The sequence below is a fragment of the Artibeus jamaicensis genome, unplaced genomic scaffold, assembly GCF_021234435.1.
Source record: "Artibeus jamaicensis isolate MK-2021 breed Jamaican fruit bat unplaced genomic scaffold, CSHL_Jam_final contig_64, whole genome shotgun sequence".
NCBI lineage: Eukaryota > Metazoa > Chordata > Mammalia > Chiroptera > Phyllostomidae > Artibeus > Artibeus jamaicensis.
In genome coordinates this window covers 10237541-10254144 of record NW_026521911.1, presented here as the reverse complement: position 1 = coordinate 10254144, position 16604 = coordinate 10237541, and the positions used below count along the sequence as shown (strand labels likewise).

General features: G+C 40.4%; 1 protein-coding gene across 2 annotated transcripts in view; it reads left to right on the top strand.

Moving 5' to 3' along the window:
• Positions 1-12967: 12967 nt before the first annotated feature.
• The window catches only part of PRCP (prolylcarboxypeptidase), a 65005-nt gene continuing 61368 nt past the window's right edge, over positions 12968-16604 (top strand). The window contains exons 1-2 of one of the 2 annotated variants that reach the window (XM_037165528.2): positions 12968-13091; positions 14122-14301. In XM_037165528.2, the coding sequence (XP_037021423.2) occupies positions 14137-14301 (165 nt within the window). In that variant the 5' untranslated portion in view covers positions 12968-13091; positions 14122-14136. Of the gene's footprint in view, positions 13092-13391; positions 14302-16604 lie in introns of those variants that run through there. The other variant, XM_037165529.2, reaches the window with a different exon arrangement.

The window sequence follows — 16604 nt, the reverse complement described above, 5'->3', positions numbered from 1 at the left end:
AGATTGTCACAATGTAAACAGATCTATGACTCAATAAAGAAAACTCACGACTCTTTAAATTCAACAACTAGTTTCACAAATATCTTTTCATGACAATGTAAATGTAGAAGAGAGGAAAATAACTCCTAGCACTTCTAAATTCTACCAAACTCTATAAAACAGACCAGGAAGGTGGAGAGAGCAAACAAAAATAATGTTCACTTCTGCTGGCAGATGTTCATGATCTCTCAGGTAAAGAGGTTGCCAGGAGTTAGCAGTGTCCCAGCCATTAGTTTCAAATGGCAGGCTCATTATACTATGGGGGATAAAAAAAATTATTATTTTCCACAGACCTTGTAAGTTCTAATAGCTGGTCTAATAATCAAATAGTATAATCAGATTAACAAAAAAATTCAAAGTTAAATTTATTTGAAGGTGAATTTACATAGGGATGACCAGCAAAGACAATGAGGTAGCATTGGATATATAGAACATTTTAGAAAATGGGGCAATAGAGTCCTAGACTTTAGAGGTAAAATGGGTGTTATGCAAGTAATTTTTTTCCATCCTCATCTGAGGACATTTTAAAATTGCTTTTAGAGAGGAAGGGAGTAAAAGAAACATTGAAATGAAAGAGAAGCATTGATTAGTTGCTTCCTATACATGCCCAGGCTAGGGATGGCATGTGTCTAGACAGAAAAACAAACCTGCAACCTTTCAGTTATGAGCTAATGCTCTAACCAACTGTGCCACACTGGCCAGGGCATATCACAGGTTACTTTTGTTAGGCAACCCCAAAGAACAGGACGTTGGGGTGAAGGGGTAAGTAAGATGAGTGGGTTAATAAACTGCTTGGAGTCTGAATTTCCAAAGCTAAGGTAATTATGCTGAAGTTCTCTTTCAGGTTTCTCCAACTAAATATCTTAGGATGGTATGGTTTGAGGATTATAGGTTATTTCTATAGTCTTTTGTTTCTTTAACAACCACCATGGAATCAAGTGTTAAGTACAAGACTTTGGTCCTCTTCATTCCCACCTTTGAAACTTAGAGATATGGGAAAGATTAGCAACAGAAAATAACCAAATTGAGAACACACATATGTATGGGAACCACATACACGAGAGAGTATGGGAACCACATACTCAATCCACTGAGACATACCATGTGCAGCAGAGAATCAACAATAGGAAAGAAACATGGTATATAAGACATTCTGGGGGGATATTGCAGCATCCAGTAGGAAAGTGGCTGCTGTAGACAAGTCAGAAAGTATGAAATGCAGTCTGAGTGTGGATTGCTGGAGTATGGTATATTGCTGTATGAATATTTTTATTAAGGTGATATTTTGAATTAGAGGTGTCCAAGCTCAGACACTGAAGGCAAGATGGCCAAGTGCAGGTGACAAGGCCAGGTAAAGCTTGTGGCCCCTGCACTACTTGTGGGCCATCTGCACAAAGTTAGCAGCATGGAGCCACAACATAGGTGGACTCAGGCGTGTTAGAGACTGGCTTTAGGGCATGGCCAGTCTATATACTTTCCTGGGAACCAAATTGGTGCCTTCCCTTCACAGGAGAGTCTAGGAATGCCGTCCTAGTTTCCAACAGACCCCAAAACTGGGCTCTGGTGGCCCTACCCACTATCCTACTTAGAAATTCACCCTGCCAAATTCAGGGAAATATGGGACAGACTCAGATGTGTAGGGCGGGTACAACAGAACACACCTATCTTTCCTGAAGTCTGAGTGGCACCTCCCACAGGGGATCCAGGGATTCCCATTCTCCCAATTACATGAGAGGCTCTCTTAGAAACTGATGGGTCAGTGGCTAGACTAAGACTAAGCAGAACCACAAGCAGAGGCAGGTAGAGGTGGTTCCTGCAGTGTCTTCAATCCTGAGTCGACCCACCCCTGGCCCCAGTCCTGATAAAAAGCCAGGCTTATATTACAGTGCAGCAATACCAATCCTAGATGCAGCCAAACCCAAATGAACCAGCCACAAATTGTGAAGTGCTTGAAGCTTCTAACAGGATGCCTAGAGCTACACGTGGACAGCATTTGTTTGACATAATCTTTCACAAGAACCCAGCAAGCAAGCACTAAACTCTGATTAGAAGATTTCCACAATGTTGTTTTTCATTATTTTTACTTTCATATAGCTTTTTATAATTTTTTTCTTTTCCTTCGGTTATTTTTTAAAGGGTCATTTAAAAAAAAGATTTATTTATTTATTTTTAGAGAAGAGGAAGGGGGAGAGAAACATCAATGTGTGGTTGCCTCTTGCACACCCCCCACTGGGGACCTGGCCTGCAATCTGGGCACGTGACCTGATGGGGAATGGAATGGGTGACCCTTTGGTTCACAGGTCAGCACTCAATCCACTGAGTTACACCAGCCAGGGCCTTCTCCTTAAAATTTTAAAAACACTTTTTCCCATTCAAACCTCATGTTTTACTCTTCCCTTTTCTTACCCCATTTGCCTTCTTCCTTCCCATTCTTTTTTTTTTTAAATTTTATTTTTTCTCCTTTCTTTGTACTTCTGTGATGATTCCCTGTTTCTGCTCCTTTCTCTTATGGTTTCTCCTACCTCTATCTTCTCATAATCATTTCCTTTCTTTGGTCTTATTGTATTCTTGTTTTTATTGTAATATTCTATTTCTCTTTCCACTTTCATTATTCTTTGCTCTGTATAGCTGATTTTGCTGTTGTTGGGTTTTGTTTTCTGTGTTGCTTTGCTTTGTTCCGTCAGCAGCAGTATACTAGTGTACAAGCTGTGGTTGGGGATGAGCCTGTCCGTCAGCCATCCAGAGGGAAGAACGCACTAATGAACAGACTAACAACAATGAAGACCAAAATAAACCAAGAGAGCCCACATAAATGGCACAAGGAGCACTGCTAGAGCAACCAGCTCAGGAGATCAAGGAGACTGCACCACTGAGTCCCACAGGACTCCAGCCACATAAGGCCACCTCTCAAAGACAAGGAGTCAAACCAGATCTAATATACAGAAATAAATAAAAAGAGCAGCCAAAATGGGGAGATAAAGTAACATATCCAAAAATGAAAGAAAAGGAAGAATCGCAGAAACAGCGGAGGCAAACAATTCATCAGACACAGAGTTCAAAGAAATGGTTATAAGGATGCTGAAGGAACTTACTGAGAATTACAAGAAACTTAGGTGGAACTGTATCAGCATGAAAAAGGACGTAGAAACCATGAACAAGAACCAGTTGGAAATTAAGAATGTACTAGTAGGAATTAATATCAGGCTAGATGAACAGAGGATTGAATCAGTGATTTGGAACACAAGGCAGAAAAAAAAACCCCCACTCAGTCAGAGCAACAAAAAGAATGAAAGGGAACAGGATGGTTTAAAGGAACTTGGGACAAAATGAAATGTAACAATATCTGCATATTAGGGATACCAGATGGAGAAGAAAGTAAGCAAGGGATGGGAAACCTGTTTGAAGAAATAATGACAGAAAACTTCCACAACTTGGTGAAGAAAAAGGTTATACAAGTTCCGGAAGCACTGAGAGTCCCAATCAAGAGGAACCCAAAAGACCCATACGAAAAAACAGAATTAAAATGGCAAAGTTTAAAAGACAAAGAGAGAATCTTAAAGGCAGCAAGAGAAACAGTTACTTACAAGGGAGCTCAAAAAAGACTGTCAGCTTCAGGCCAGAAGGGATTTGCATGATATATTCAAAGTCATGAAAACCAAGGTTGTGCAACCAAGACTACTCTATCCAGCAAGGCTATCATTTAAAAATTGAAGGTAAAATAAAGAGCTTCCCAGACCAAAAACAAACAAACAAACAAACAAAGCTAAAGGAGTCATTAACACCAAACCAGCATTGCAAGAAATGTTAAAAGGACTGCTTTAAGAAGTAATAGCCTTGGCTGGTGTGCCTGAGTAGATTGAGTGCCAGCTTGTGCACCAAGGGGTCACCTATTTGATTCCTGGTCAGGGCACATGCCTGGTTTGCGGACCCTGTTGGAGGCACATGAGAGGTAGCCACACATTGATGGTTGTCTCCCTCTCCCTCTATAAAAATAAATAAATAAAATCTTTTTTAAAAAAGAAAAGAAAATGACCCAAATATGGTGTCCACAAGAGACCCTCCTCAGAGCAAAAGATTTACACAGGCTGAAGTGAAGGGAGTGAAAATAATATTCCATGCAAATGGAAATTTAAAAAAATTAAAAAGGGGTAGCAATACTTATACCTGACAAAATAGACTTCAAAACAAAGGCAATAAAAAGAGATTAATGAGGTCACTACATCATACTACAGGGAACAATCCAACAGGAGGATATATCCCTTATAAACATATATGCACTCACCCAATATAGAAGCACCTAAACATGGAAAGAAAATTCTGGTGGACTTTAAGGAAAAAAATTAGAGCAATACAGTCACTGGAGGGAATTTTAACACCCCACTACCACCACTGGTGGAAGACAGATCTTCCACACAAAAAATCAATGAGGAACCAGTGGTCTCAAATGATTCATTATACTGAATGGATTTAATTGATCATTTACAGAACATTTCATGCCAAAGCATCAGAAAACACATTCTTTTCAAGTACACATAGATCAGTCTCAAGGACAGACCACATGGTAGGACATAAAATAAGTCTTAACAAATTCAAAATAATTCAGATCTTATCAAGCATTTTCTTGGATCTCAATGGCTTGGAACTAGAAATTAACCTCAGTAAAAAAACCTCAAAATTGTTGAAATACATAGAGACTACATAGCATGTTATTAAATGATGAATGGGCCATCAATGAGATCAAGGAAGAAAACAAAAGCATCTGGAAACAAATGAAAATGAATATTCAACAACCAAAAACCTATGGGACACAGAAAAAGCAGCTGTAAGAGGGAAGTTCATAGCAATACAGGTGTACCTCAGGAAACAAAAAACCCTAAAAACAACCCCCCCAAAACAATAAAAAACCCCAAGCAACAACAAAACAACCCCAGCCAAAAAAGCCAATTTAACCCTACACTTAACCAGAGAAAACAACAACAAAGCCCGAAGGGAGTAGAAGGAAGGAAATAAAATCAAAGCAGAGATAAATGACATTAAGGCTAAAAAACATTTCACGAGATCAATGAATGAAGGAGTTGGTTCTTTGAAAAGATAAAACTGATGAACCGTAACCAGACTCATCAAGAAAAAAAGAGATAAACCAAATCAATATAATCATAAATGAAAGAGGAGAAATAACAATGGCTACATGAAAATACAAAGAACTGTAAGAAAATACTATGAACAACCATATACCAAGAAATTGCACAACATGGGCAAAATGAACAAATTTCTGGGATCATACAATCTCCCAAGACTAAATGAGGAAGAAGCAGAACACCTGAATAGACAGATGACCATGAATGAAATTGAAGCAATAACCAAAAAACTCCCAGCAAACTAAAGTCCTGGACCAGATGACTTCACAGGTGAATTTTATATACCATTCAAAGAAGAGCTAACATCTATCTGAAACTTTTCCAAAATAATTCAAGAAAAGACTTCCAAACTCTTTTATGAGACTGGTATTATCATAATCCCAAAACCGGTAAGGATACAACATAGAAAATTACAGGCCAATATCTCTGATGAAATAGATGCTAAAATCTTCAACAAAATATAAGCAAACTGGATCCATCGATAAATTAAAAAGATCATACAACATACTTAAATGGGATTTATTCCACAGATGCAAGGATGGTACAATATTGGCAAACCAATAAATGTGATATATCACATAAACAAAATGAAATGCAAAAACCACATGACCATATTAATAGATGCAGACACAGCATTTGATAAAATCCAGCATTCATTTGTGATAAAAAACACTCAGCAAAGTAGGAATTTGGGGAGCATACCTACACAAAATAAAGTTCATATATGAAAAAAACCTGTGAACATCATACTCGATGGGCAAAAACTAAAAGCATTTCTCTTAAGATCAGGAACAGGACAGGGGTGTCCCCTTTCAGCACTCTTATTCAACATAGTACTGGAGGTCCTAGTCACAGCAATCAGACAAGAAAAAGAAATAAAAAGGAACCTGGGACAACTTGAAACATTCCAACATCCAAATCATAGGGGTGCCAGAAGGAGAAGAGGAAGAGCGAAAAACTGAAAATTTAGTTGAAAAAAATAATGAAGAACTTCCCCAATCTGGCAAAGGAAACATACTTCCATGACGTCCTGGAAGCTGAGAGTCTCAAAGAAGTTGGACCCAAGGAAGCACACACCAAGGCACATCATAATTACATCACCCAAGATTAAAGATAAGGAGAGAATCTTAAAAGCAGCAAGAGAAAAGGAGACAGTTACCTACAAAGGAGTGCCCATAAGACTATCAGCTGATTTCGTCAAAGAAACCTTGTGGGCAAGAAGGGGCTGGAAAGAAGTATTCCATTCCAAGTCATGAAAGGTAAGAACCTACATCCAAGATTACTCTATCCAGCAAAGCTATTACTTAGAATGGAAGGGCAGATGAAGTGCTTCCCAGATTAGGTCAAGCGAAAGGAGATCAAAACTATGAAAATAGTAAAATGACAAGAAGCTCAAAACTATTAACAACTGAACCTAAACAAAAACAAAGACTAATTAAGCAAACAACTAGAAGAGGAACAGAATCACAGAAATGGAGATCACATGGTGGGTTATCAGTGGGGTGGGGGAGGGGTGAGTAAAGGAGAAAAGGTACAGGGAATAAGAAGCATAAATAGTAGGAATCCAAATTGGAAACAGAGGAAGGACAACTGTTATTATTTGCAGACAACATTATATTATACACAGAAAACCTTACAGACTCCACCAAAAAACTACTCAACTTAATAAATGAATTTGGCAAGATAGCGAGATACAAAGTAAATACTCAAATATTGATGACATTTTTATAAATCATAATGATAGTAATGAACTATCAAAAAGAAAAACTAAGAAAACAATTCCATTTACTATTGCAACAACAACAAAAATAAAGTACCCAGGAATAAATTTAACCAAGGAGGTAGAAGACCTGTACTCAGAAAACTGTAGGACACTGAAGAAGGAAACTGAGGAGATATAAATAAGGGGAAGTATATACCATGTTCATGGATTGGAAAAATTAACATCATTAAGATGTCCACATTACCCAAAGCTATAATTCAACAAAATTCCTATTTAAATTCCAACGGCATATTTCACAGATCTCATATGGAACCAAGAAAGACCCCAAACAGTCTCAGCATTTTGTAAAAGAACAAAGTTGGAGGGATCAAAATACCTAATATCTATCAAACTACATTACAAGGCCACCGTAATCAAAATAATCTGGTACTAGCATAAGAACAGACAGATAGATCAATGGAAGAGTCCACAATAGAGAGTCCAGTAATAAATCCACATCTTCAAAGTCAATTAATATTTGACAAAGGAGGGATGGGCATACGATGGAGTAAAGACTGCTTTTCCAGTAAATGATGTTGGGAGAACTGGAATGGTACATTCAAAAATAACGAAACTAGACCACCATCTTACCACCTTACACCTGAACAAACTCAAAATGGATACAAGACTTAAATGTAAGTCTTGATACAAAAAAATCCTAGAGGAAAACAGAGGCAGTAAAATTTCAGACATCTTGTGTAGCAATATTTTTGCCAGTATATTTTTAGGGCAAGGGAAATAAAGGAAAAAATAAATAAATGGGAGTATATCAAATTAAAAAGCTCTGTACAGCAAAAGAAATCATCAGCAAAATAAAAAGGGTCCTCACTGTATGAAAGAACATATCTGCTATAATTTAAAAAAATGGGCAAATGACCTGAATAGACACTTCTCCAAGGACACACAGAAGGCTCATAGACATATGAAAAAAATCTTAACATTACTAGCAATCAGAGACATGCAAATTAAATCCCCAGTGAGGTATCACCTTACATCTGTCAGAATAGCCATCATTAATAAATCAGCAAATGAGTGCTGGCAAGCATGTGGAGAAAAGTGTACCTTAGTGCACAGTTTGTGGGAATCCAGACTGGTGCAGCCGCTGTAGGAGTCTCCTCAGAAACTTAAATGGAATTGCCTTTTGACCCAGTGATTCCACTGGTGGGAATATATCCAAAGAATCCCAAAACACCAATTCGAAAGAATGTATGTACTCTTATGTTCACATCAGCATTATTTACAATAGCCAAGATTTGGGAACAGCCCAAGTGCCCATCAATAGATGAGTGGATAAGAAAGCTATGATACATTTACACATTGGAATACTATGCAGCAGTAAAAAAGGATTCTTACCTTTTGCAACAGCATGGATGAACTGGTGACTATTATGATAAGTGCAATAAGCCAGGCGATGAAAGACAAATATCATATAATCTCACTTATAACTGGAATCTAAGGAAGAAAATAAACTAATGAGCAAAAAATTGGGTTGGCCAAGGAAGTCTGTTTAGTTTTTTCTGTAAAATAAGAGACATTTTTCATTTTCACCAGCAACTTCATTGATTTAGATATTTTGAATACGTTGACTCCCAATGGATTCTATTGGGTAGAGGCCAGGGGTGCTGCTAAACATCTTCCAATGTATAAGATAGCCCCACTGCAAAGAATTATTTGGCCAAAATGTCATAGTACCAAGAAACTTCGCAGACCACTTTTGACACATTTGATTAGGCACAGCACCATCTCCATATACTACACAGATATTTTTTTTGCATTTCAGTTGCATTTTTACTTTTCTTCAAATAATAAAGCATAATATGCCAAAAATATTGTGCATCTTCTTTCACCTTCAGTATTAAAATGGCTGCACAGATATCCACCAATTTTGGTTTAAAAAAAAACCAAACTGCTGTACCATGCTGCTATAACAGCTGTCATAATACAATCTAACAAAATTGTTGAGTGAAGTTAAAAAACGACTAAGTGCTACTATAGCCATTGTACAGAGAAAAACCTAAACCAACATTTTGGTCAACTCAATAGAATTAGAGGCAGAGAAATAAGGAACAGACTTGTAGCTGTAAGAGGGGAGGGGGGACGTTGGGATTAGTTGAAAGAAGGTGAAGGGACTAGACAAAGAACATACATGCATCATCCACAGACATGAACAAAGGTGTGGGGATTGACTGTAGGAGGAGGAAGCTGGGGGAAGTAGGGCAAAGGAAGAAAAGTGGGGATGACTATAACAACATAATAATAAAAAATTTAAATTAAAAAGACATTCTGAGCTAGGGGTGATATAAGGTACCTTCAAAGTGTCCTTGCAAAATGATATCAGATACCTAGTAAATAGGTGCTACTCCCCAAAAGTACACTAGATGACAGCAGAGAAGAACATTTCCTGGCAGTGCGCATCTGTGTGGCAGTCTTCCACTCTGAGAGCATAGAGGGTTCCGGCCACAACAGCTCTGGATTGTGCCTGTTGAGAAGGGTCCTACCTGAGAGAGTTGGAGGTCTTGTCATGATATCCGAGTCTTCTGAGTGTGGAGTGAGTTCCCTCAAGAAAGAGTTGGAGATCCTTACACATCATCTCTGCATTTATTTAGTGTGGAATGTGAACTTATTGAGAGAATATGGGGTGTCCTTTGACATTAGCCCTGAGTCCTGTGAGTGTAAAGGCGGTCATACATTGAGAGTGGAGTGTCCAGTCACTACAGCTTTTGGTCCTGTGAGTGTTGTAAGAGGACTCACTCTGAAATTGTAGGGTGTCCCGTGAGTGTGAGGAAAGTTCTGTCCCTGAAATTTGGGGGTCATATCACCTCTGGGTCTTTTGAGTGAGGGGAGGGGTCCTTCCTGAGATAGCAGGAGGTCTGGTCACATCAGCTCTGGCCCTGTGAGTGTGGAAGTAGGCCCTTTCCTGAAAGAGTCGGGAGTCGTGTGACATCAGCCATGGGAGAATAGTGGGTTCCATAACTTTACAAGTAATGAAATACAACTATTTTCAAAGATGATCAGAGGAGAGAAATTACATAAAAGTGTTTTATAGAATAAACACCTAACCTATGGGATACCAGTAGGAACTAGTGTTATGTAATGGTACATACTTTGTCTAATTTTTCTAAAGACAGTCAAAAGAAGTCCCTGAAGAATGATTTACTAACATTATATGAGAATTCTAGGAAAAAAAGAGAGGCAGGCAGGAGGTAGAAAATTAAATAACTAAAAAATAAAGAGACAAAACCTCTTTTTTGAGCCCTGGCTGGTGTAGCTCAGTGGATTGAGCTTGGGCTGTGAACCAAAGGGCCACTGGTTCATTTCCCAGTCAGGGTACATGCCTGGATTGCAGGCCAGATTCCTAATGGGGCGTGTGCAAGAGGCAACCACACAATGATGTTTCTCTCCATCTCTTTCTCCCTCCCTTCCCCGCTCTCTAAATAAATAAATAAAATCTTAAAAACAAACAAATAAAAAAACCCTCTTTTGTCTGGAGAATTATTGGTGAAAAATATTTTTGAAAAATTACCCAGGAAAATCTTAGTGGTACAACATACGGTTTGTTCACTGTATTTTTGATAGGTAAGGTACTATTCTAGGGATATGGAAGAGGACAGACAGGCTTACAGACAGAAAAAAAAAAGGCTCATGTATTCGAGGAATTTAAAATCTACTGGCTAAGGCAAAAGTGCAAGTTCAGACTTCCATACCTCAACTGCTTACACGAGAGCCAACTCTATTTGGATGTATCATAGAAATCTCAAGGTTTAATAAGTAAAAACCTTAATTTTTAGTTTCCTCTTAACGTCTTTACTAGTATTTTTCTCCATTTCAGTAAATGGCACTACTCTCCATCAGTAACTCATCCCAGATATCTAGGAATCACCCTTCATTGCTCTGTTTTCTTCAAGTCCCACATTATACCCATAGGTAAACACCTGAGTCTATTTTCATAAATAAAAACCATCATTCATCTGCAGGACCTCAACACTCTGCCGCCACCTTAACACAAACCATCATTACCTCCTGCTTATGTTGCTGCATTAGCCTCCTAAGTGGTCTAGTCCCTTCCAATCTCTCCAGATACATCTCACACAACTGTACTTTCTAAATATGTTCCAGAAACACTGGTCTTTTTTTAGGTTCCTGACCACGAAGATGCTTTGGGGCCTTTGCACAACCCATTCACCCTGTAAGGTTCTTCCTTTCCTCGGAAGGAATGGCTGGATCATTCTCATCTCTTAAGCCTCAACTTAAGTGTCAACTTCTCAGATAGGCCTTCCCAGACTAACCGAATTTCAAATTTCAATTTGTTCCTGTTATTCCTCATATAAGCCCATCCATAAAAGGTTTAAACTCCATTAGGACAGGAATCTTGTTAACTATTGTAACCCCAGTACTTAGTGAAAGGATAAAGCCAGAGCAATCTGTCTAGCAGGCCTATGACCTTGTTAAACACACTGCCATTTTACTCTTCCGAGTGTATGTCCTCAGGACTGGAAATTACTGGAAAGCGGGAACAGAATCTGATAACTGCCCCCCACAGCTGCAGGCAGGCAAAGGATAACAGTGGAGCAAACTGCAGCTTATGCAAAACCACCAGAAACCTCCAGCGTTACCAGGCCCCCAACATCCCTGGGGCCACACAACAGAAACCCACCCCCATCCTTTTATAATCCAAATCTAATCTGATAAAAGCTCAAAGCTCCTACCCCTCAGTGCTGGGGCATATCTCCCCACCTAGCCCTTTACCTCTCTTAGGAAAGTAAAATAGAAACTTTACTCTCTGCATTTTCTTCTCTGTGAATTCTTTTCACAGCCTGTGTTGAATGAAGTTCTTAGCACAGAGGAGGGAAGCACTTAAAAATTATCTGCAGAATGAATAACTTGAGGTGAGGGAGGATGGTGCATTTGAGAAACTCAAAAAGACATTCTGTTTGGATGGAACCCAGGTCAAGAGCAGGGGTGTCAAACTCATTCCCCAGGAGCCACATAGTCTCCTGGTTGCCTTCGAAGGGCTGAATGTAATTTCAACTCCCTAATAGTTAAGGAGCAGTTACATTTATACAGTCCTAAAATTTTTTCAGCCCTTTGAAGGCAACTGCGAGGCTGATGTGGCCCCGAGTGGAAATGAGTTTGACACCCCTGGTCTAGAGGGTGAAAGACAAAGCTGGAGAGGTAGGCAAAGGCTGGACAGCAAGGGCCCTGTAAACCATGTTAAGAAGTTTAGACTTAAACCTGAGGGAAAATGGCAGTGATTCAAAGGTTTTAAATCCGGAATACTGATCAGATTTGAGCCTGACAGTGGAGAGACCGGCTTGGAAGGTAACAAGACTGAAAGAAGGAAAACCAGCTGGGAGCTATTGCCAGAGCTATACAGCGGTCACCTAACTGACTAGTGGTGAGCGATAAGGAATTTAGAAATCTTTCATGTTTCTGGATGCAGCACGCCACTGCTATTCCCTTTTCCTTCCCGGCCATCGAAGCCCGGAAGTGCCGGGGAAAGCCCGGAAAAGACCCATTTTCAGTACACACTACTGTCGCATAGCAGCTAGCTGAAAATTAATCTCTGAGCACCTCAAAAGCTGGAGTATTACCATTTCCCTTCCTGCATTTCCGGTTTCTGAAGCTCATCCGTGTGCAGTTCGGCAGCACAGTACATGCTCAGTAAACCCTGGATGAGCGATTACAACAGCACTGTCTAAAACTAAAATGCCTGTCTTACTCTCACCTCTTACTTAAGACCGCCCTCACATAGAGAGGCTAACTCCAGTAAAAAATATCAAAGATGCTCCGAGTCTCATTCATACTGTTCAGGTGTTCGTTAGGAGTCTCCCGCCCTCGCTTTCCCCGAGAACCTGTCCCCACAGCTACTCACCCGAGGAGGAGGACAGGGTACCGGCGCCGCCACGCTCAATTAACTCAGAAAAAAGTCTGCCCCAAGCCCGCCAAGCGCCTCCCAATCAAATCTCCCGCGTCCTTTCCCGCCAAAAGTGACGCTTATGACGTATTTCCTCAGCGCCAAACAGAAGAAGGCGCCGCTGAGGGGGGAGATTAACCTGTCTGGTGAATCCTTCAAAACAACCATTTCTGTAAAACTGGGTGTAGCGGCGGAGTTGACGGAACTTTTCCCCGATTGGTGGAGCCGTGTAGTACAAGTGTGTAAAGTTGGGTTTGGAGCCGCGCGGAGCCTGCTGGGCGCAGGGATTCCCGGGAAGAGTTGGGAACGCCGTTTTGACTGAAGTTGAACGGGGCGACTGGAAGGAAGATGAGAACTGGCTGAAGGGAATTGGAGCTGTGAAGAAGGAAGGAGGGCTCTGCTCGAAGGGATGGCGTGGCTTCGGGAGCTAGGAGAAAGACGGAGCCTGTAGCAGGCTGCCTGGAAAACGGAGGGGGCGTAACCAGAAAAAGGGAGCAGGACCTAGCGAGATTCGGGGGTGACGTGGGCCGCGGGCGACCTCCATTAATGATCGGTTGGGTGGGAAACACGGAAGTTTGGGTTGACCCTCTCAGAGTATCATAGGAGGTTAGACTTACATAATAGAGGTGCAGTCAAGGAGCCAGACGGAGCAGTCTGAGTGACCCAGTCGAAGCCCCGCACCTGTCAGAATTTGAGTTTACTCTTCTGTAAATGGGAATAGCAATCATGCACAGGCACAAGATTTCCATGATAGTTGAGTTAGAGGAGACGATGTGTGTGCCATTACGCCCAGTGATACAGCAACGTGTAGTGGACGATCACGGTAGCTATTATTACCATTATATGGATTTTGTGGAGGGTCAGAGGTGTGGCAATGGGAGAAAGACAGGGTAGAGTTTAGAGGTGACGATAAAGGCGTGAATATAGGGGTGACCAGGCTGGAAGGGGGAGATATAGTGAAAGATGTGACTCTGCGGTCAGGTAGTATGGGACCCGAGGATGATAAGGGCAGATTTGGAGTGTGACCGAAATGAGGGTGGGCTCTTAAGTGAGGACAGTAGGAAAGGGAAATGAAATGTGACGGCGTCCTAAGGGACGGGGGTGGGAGCGGTATGTCTTGGGTGACCAGGGTTGCTGAGGTGCTTTGTGACTTTAGATTTCCCACGGGAGGAGCCTGCTTGAGGCGGGCGGAGCTACGAGCTGGGTGCGGCTCTGGCTGCGGCTCTGGCTGCGCACATCTGCCGGTTTTCCTCTCATCCGCACTGCAGCCTCCAGCCTGAGCAATGGGGTGCCCTGTCCTGCTTCTGCTCCTGGCTTTCCTGATGCCGGGGGTTGCCATCCCCATACCTCCAGCCCTAAGGGCTCTGAGCAACCTGCACTTGTCAACCAGCTTCACATCCCATTCTGCCGTAGTCAGGAAGTACTCGATTCACTACTTTGAACAGAAGGTAAGGCAGGGTGGGGGTTGGGAGAAAGAGATTGGGGTTTTGTAGTTTCCCACCCAACCTACAGGACCCCAAGCACCGGAGCCCACCGGGAATTTCAGTCCTAATGCCTAGGACTTGCTCGATCTTTGGATCACATCTTCCAGATGGTGGCTCTAAGTCTTACAATCTCTTGTCCCATTACCAATAACTTACTATCAGTCCTGGCTACACACTTTTTTGTAATTGACCGCAACAATCACTTCCAAGTTCTTGTGTTCTCAGAGGATGCTTTATGCTTTTATCTGCTTTTGTATACTACTGTTTGCAGCACTCCATTGCTAAAGTAATGTTTTGGAATTGAGGATCTCTAAAATCCCTTTAGGTGTGATTTTCAAGAACCACCAGCGCACAAGAGAATGAACCGAGATGTTTGTTAGCTTCTAATTAATATTTCCACATAGTAGATTTTTTTCTTGACCACTTCACTCTTTAGAAATTAATTTAAGGTTAGTTATTTTTCCATTTTGGTGACTTGCAAAATCTGTTTGGCCTTACTCAGGCACCCCTTTCTCTCTGGCCTAAAGATAAAATTTAGTTCATATTTTAGGATATAGATTCCCCGTATATCTTTATTATCATAGCAATAATTTTATTTGCATCAACTCTAATTGAATTTTATTTCCTTTTTTGAGAAAAACTTCCACATGTGTATTTACTGCATAATAATAGCTATAGCAGATGTCAGTTTCTGGACCATAGATTTTTAGTGGGGCTAACTGTATACGTGCAAAATCAACTTTATTGTTTTTTTAGGTAGAGCACAAAAAATACTTTTATTCCTTTTAATAATAAACATTATTATTACAAGGCTCAGTTTTAGTCAGTTTATTTTTATCAAATTTTATAATAATTTTCTTTATCTGTGGTTATATCTGACCAAGCTATTTCCCAATTGTCCTTATACGCATATATGCTTCATGAATGGTTTCAGTAAAAAGGCTTAGCCCATGATGATCCTGTTCTTCTGCTTAAAAATCCTTCATAACTCTGATTGTTTTCAAGGTAAAGGTCAAACTCCTTGGTATTGTTCCTCGCCATATAAACAAGCCCAGTTGGCCTTTCCTGCCTCATATCCTGTCATAAGCCTGTGTACCCCCCTAATACACATATGTATTTGTAACATAGAACATATACTCAGTGGGATTTTACTGTGTAAGAAATTCTGTTTGGAATACCATCCCACTTCTCCACTAGTTAAACTTATACCTCTGTCCTGTCTGCAGTGTCACCTATTTTGTGAAACCTTCTTTACTTCAGGGCAACTTTTGTTGGTCTGTTTCTCACTCTGCACACTGAGTATTTTGTATGTGTTCCTTCCCCCCCCACCCCTTGCCCAGTAGGTAGTACTCTCTAGTATCCAGAAGAGCTCATAAAAAATATAAAGTACAAAATAAATATTTGTTGAGGGAATGAATGAATGACTAACCAAAGAAAGCCTAAACAAAACAAAGTGGCACAAAGAAGTTTTTCTTTTATTTTATTTATCTTTTACTTCCATTCGTGTGTGTATGTGATAGGCTGTTGAGTTGGCTCTGAATTCTGGAAACTCTGAATGAGTGATGTTCAGAATGTCCTGCTCTCACTAGCCCTACTCAGCTCCTGAAGACTCGAGCTCATGGCTTTGTTTATGGAATCAATCTGTCTCATATTGATCTTCTTCTTTTCCTGTTGCCTTCTATTTTTCTCAGCATTATTGTCTTTTCTCTGCCCCCTTGTGATGTACAGAAGTAGGACAGCTTCAGTTTTGTCATTTTTGCCTCCAGCGATGTTTTAGGCTTAATTTGCTCTAGGATCCACTTATTTGTCCTGGCAGTTTAGGGTATTCATAGAGCACCTCCAACACTGTATTTCGAATGAATCAAATTTTTCCTATCAACTTATTTTCCTCACTGTCCAAATTTTGGCATGTGTACACATAATTGGGAATATGAGGTGTGGATAATCTTAATGACACATCCATCTGTAATGACACATCTTTGCACTTGGAGATCTTTCCTAATTCTCCCATTGCTGGTGCCCTTTCACGTCTTAGCCTTCTCTTGATTTTTTGGCTGCAGTCTCCATTTGAATTGATGATTGAACCAAGTGAAGCAAAATCTTTACCAATTATTTTTCCTATTCTTTCAAAAACTTCAAATGTTGTTGATTTAGTAGGACTATTTTATTTCTTTTAGCCAAAATAACTGAATCAGGAAACCAGACAAAGGCTACTCCATCGCTTGGGTATAGCAAGGCTGTGGGTTCATGTGCAGTCAGTCCTAGTG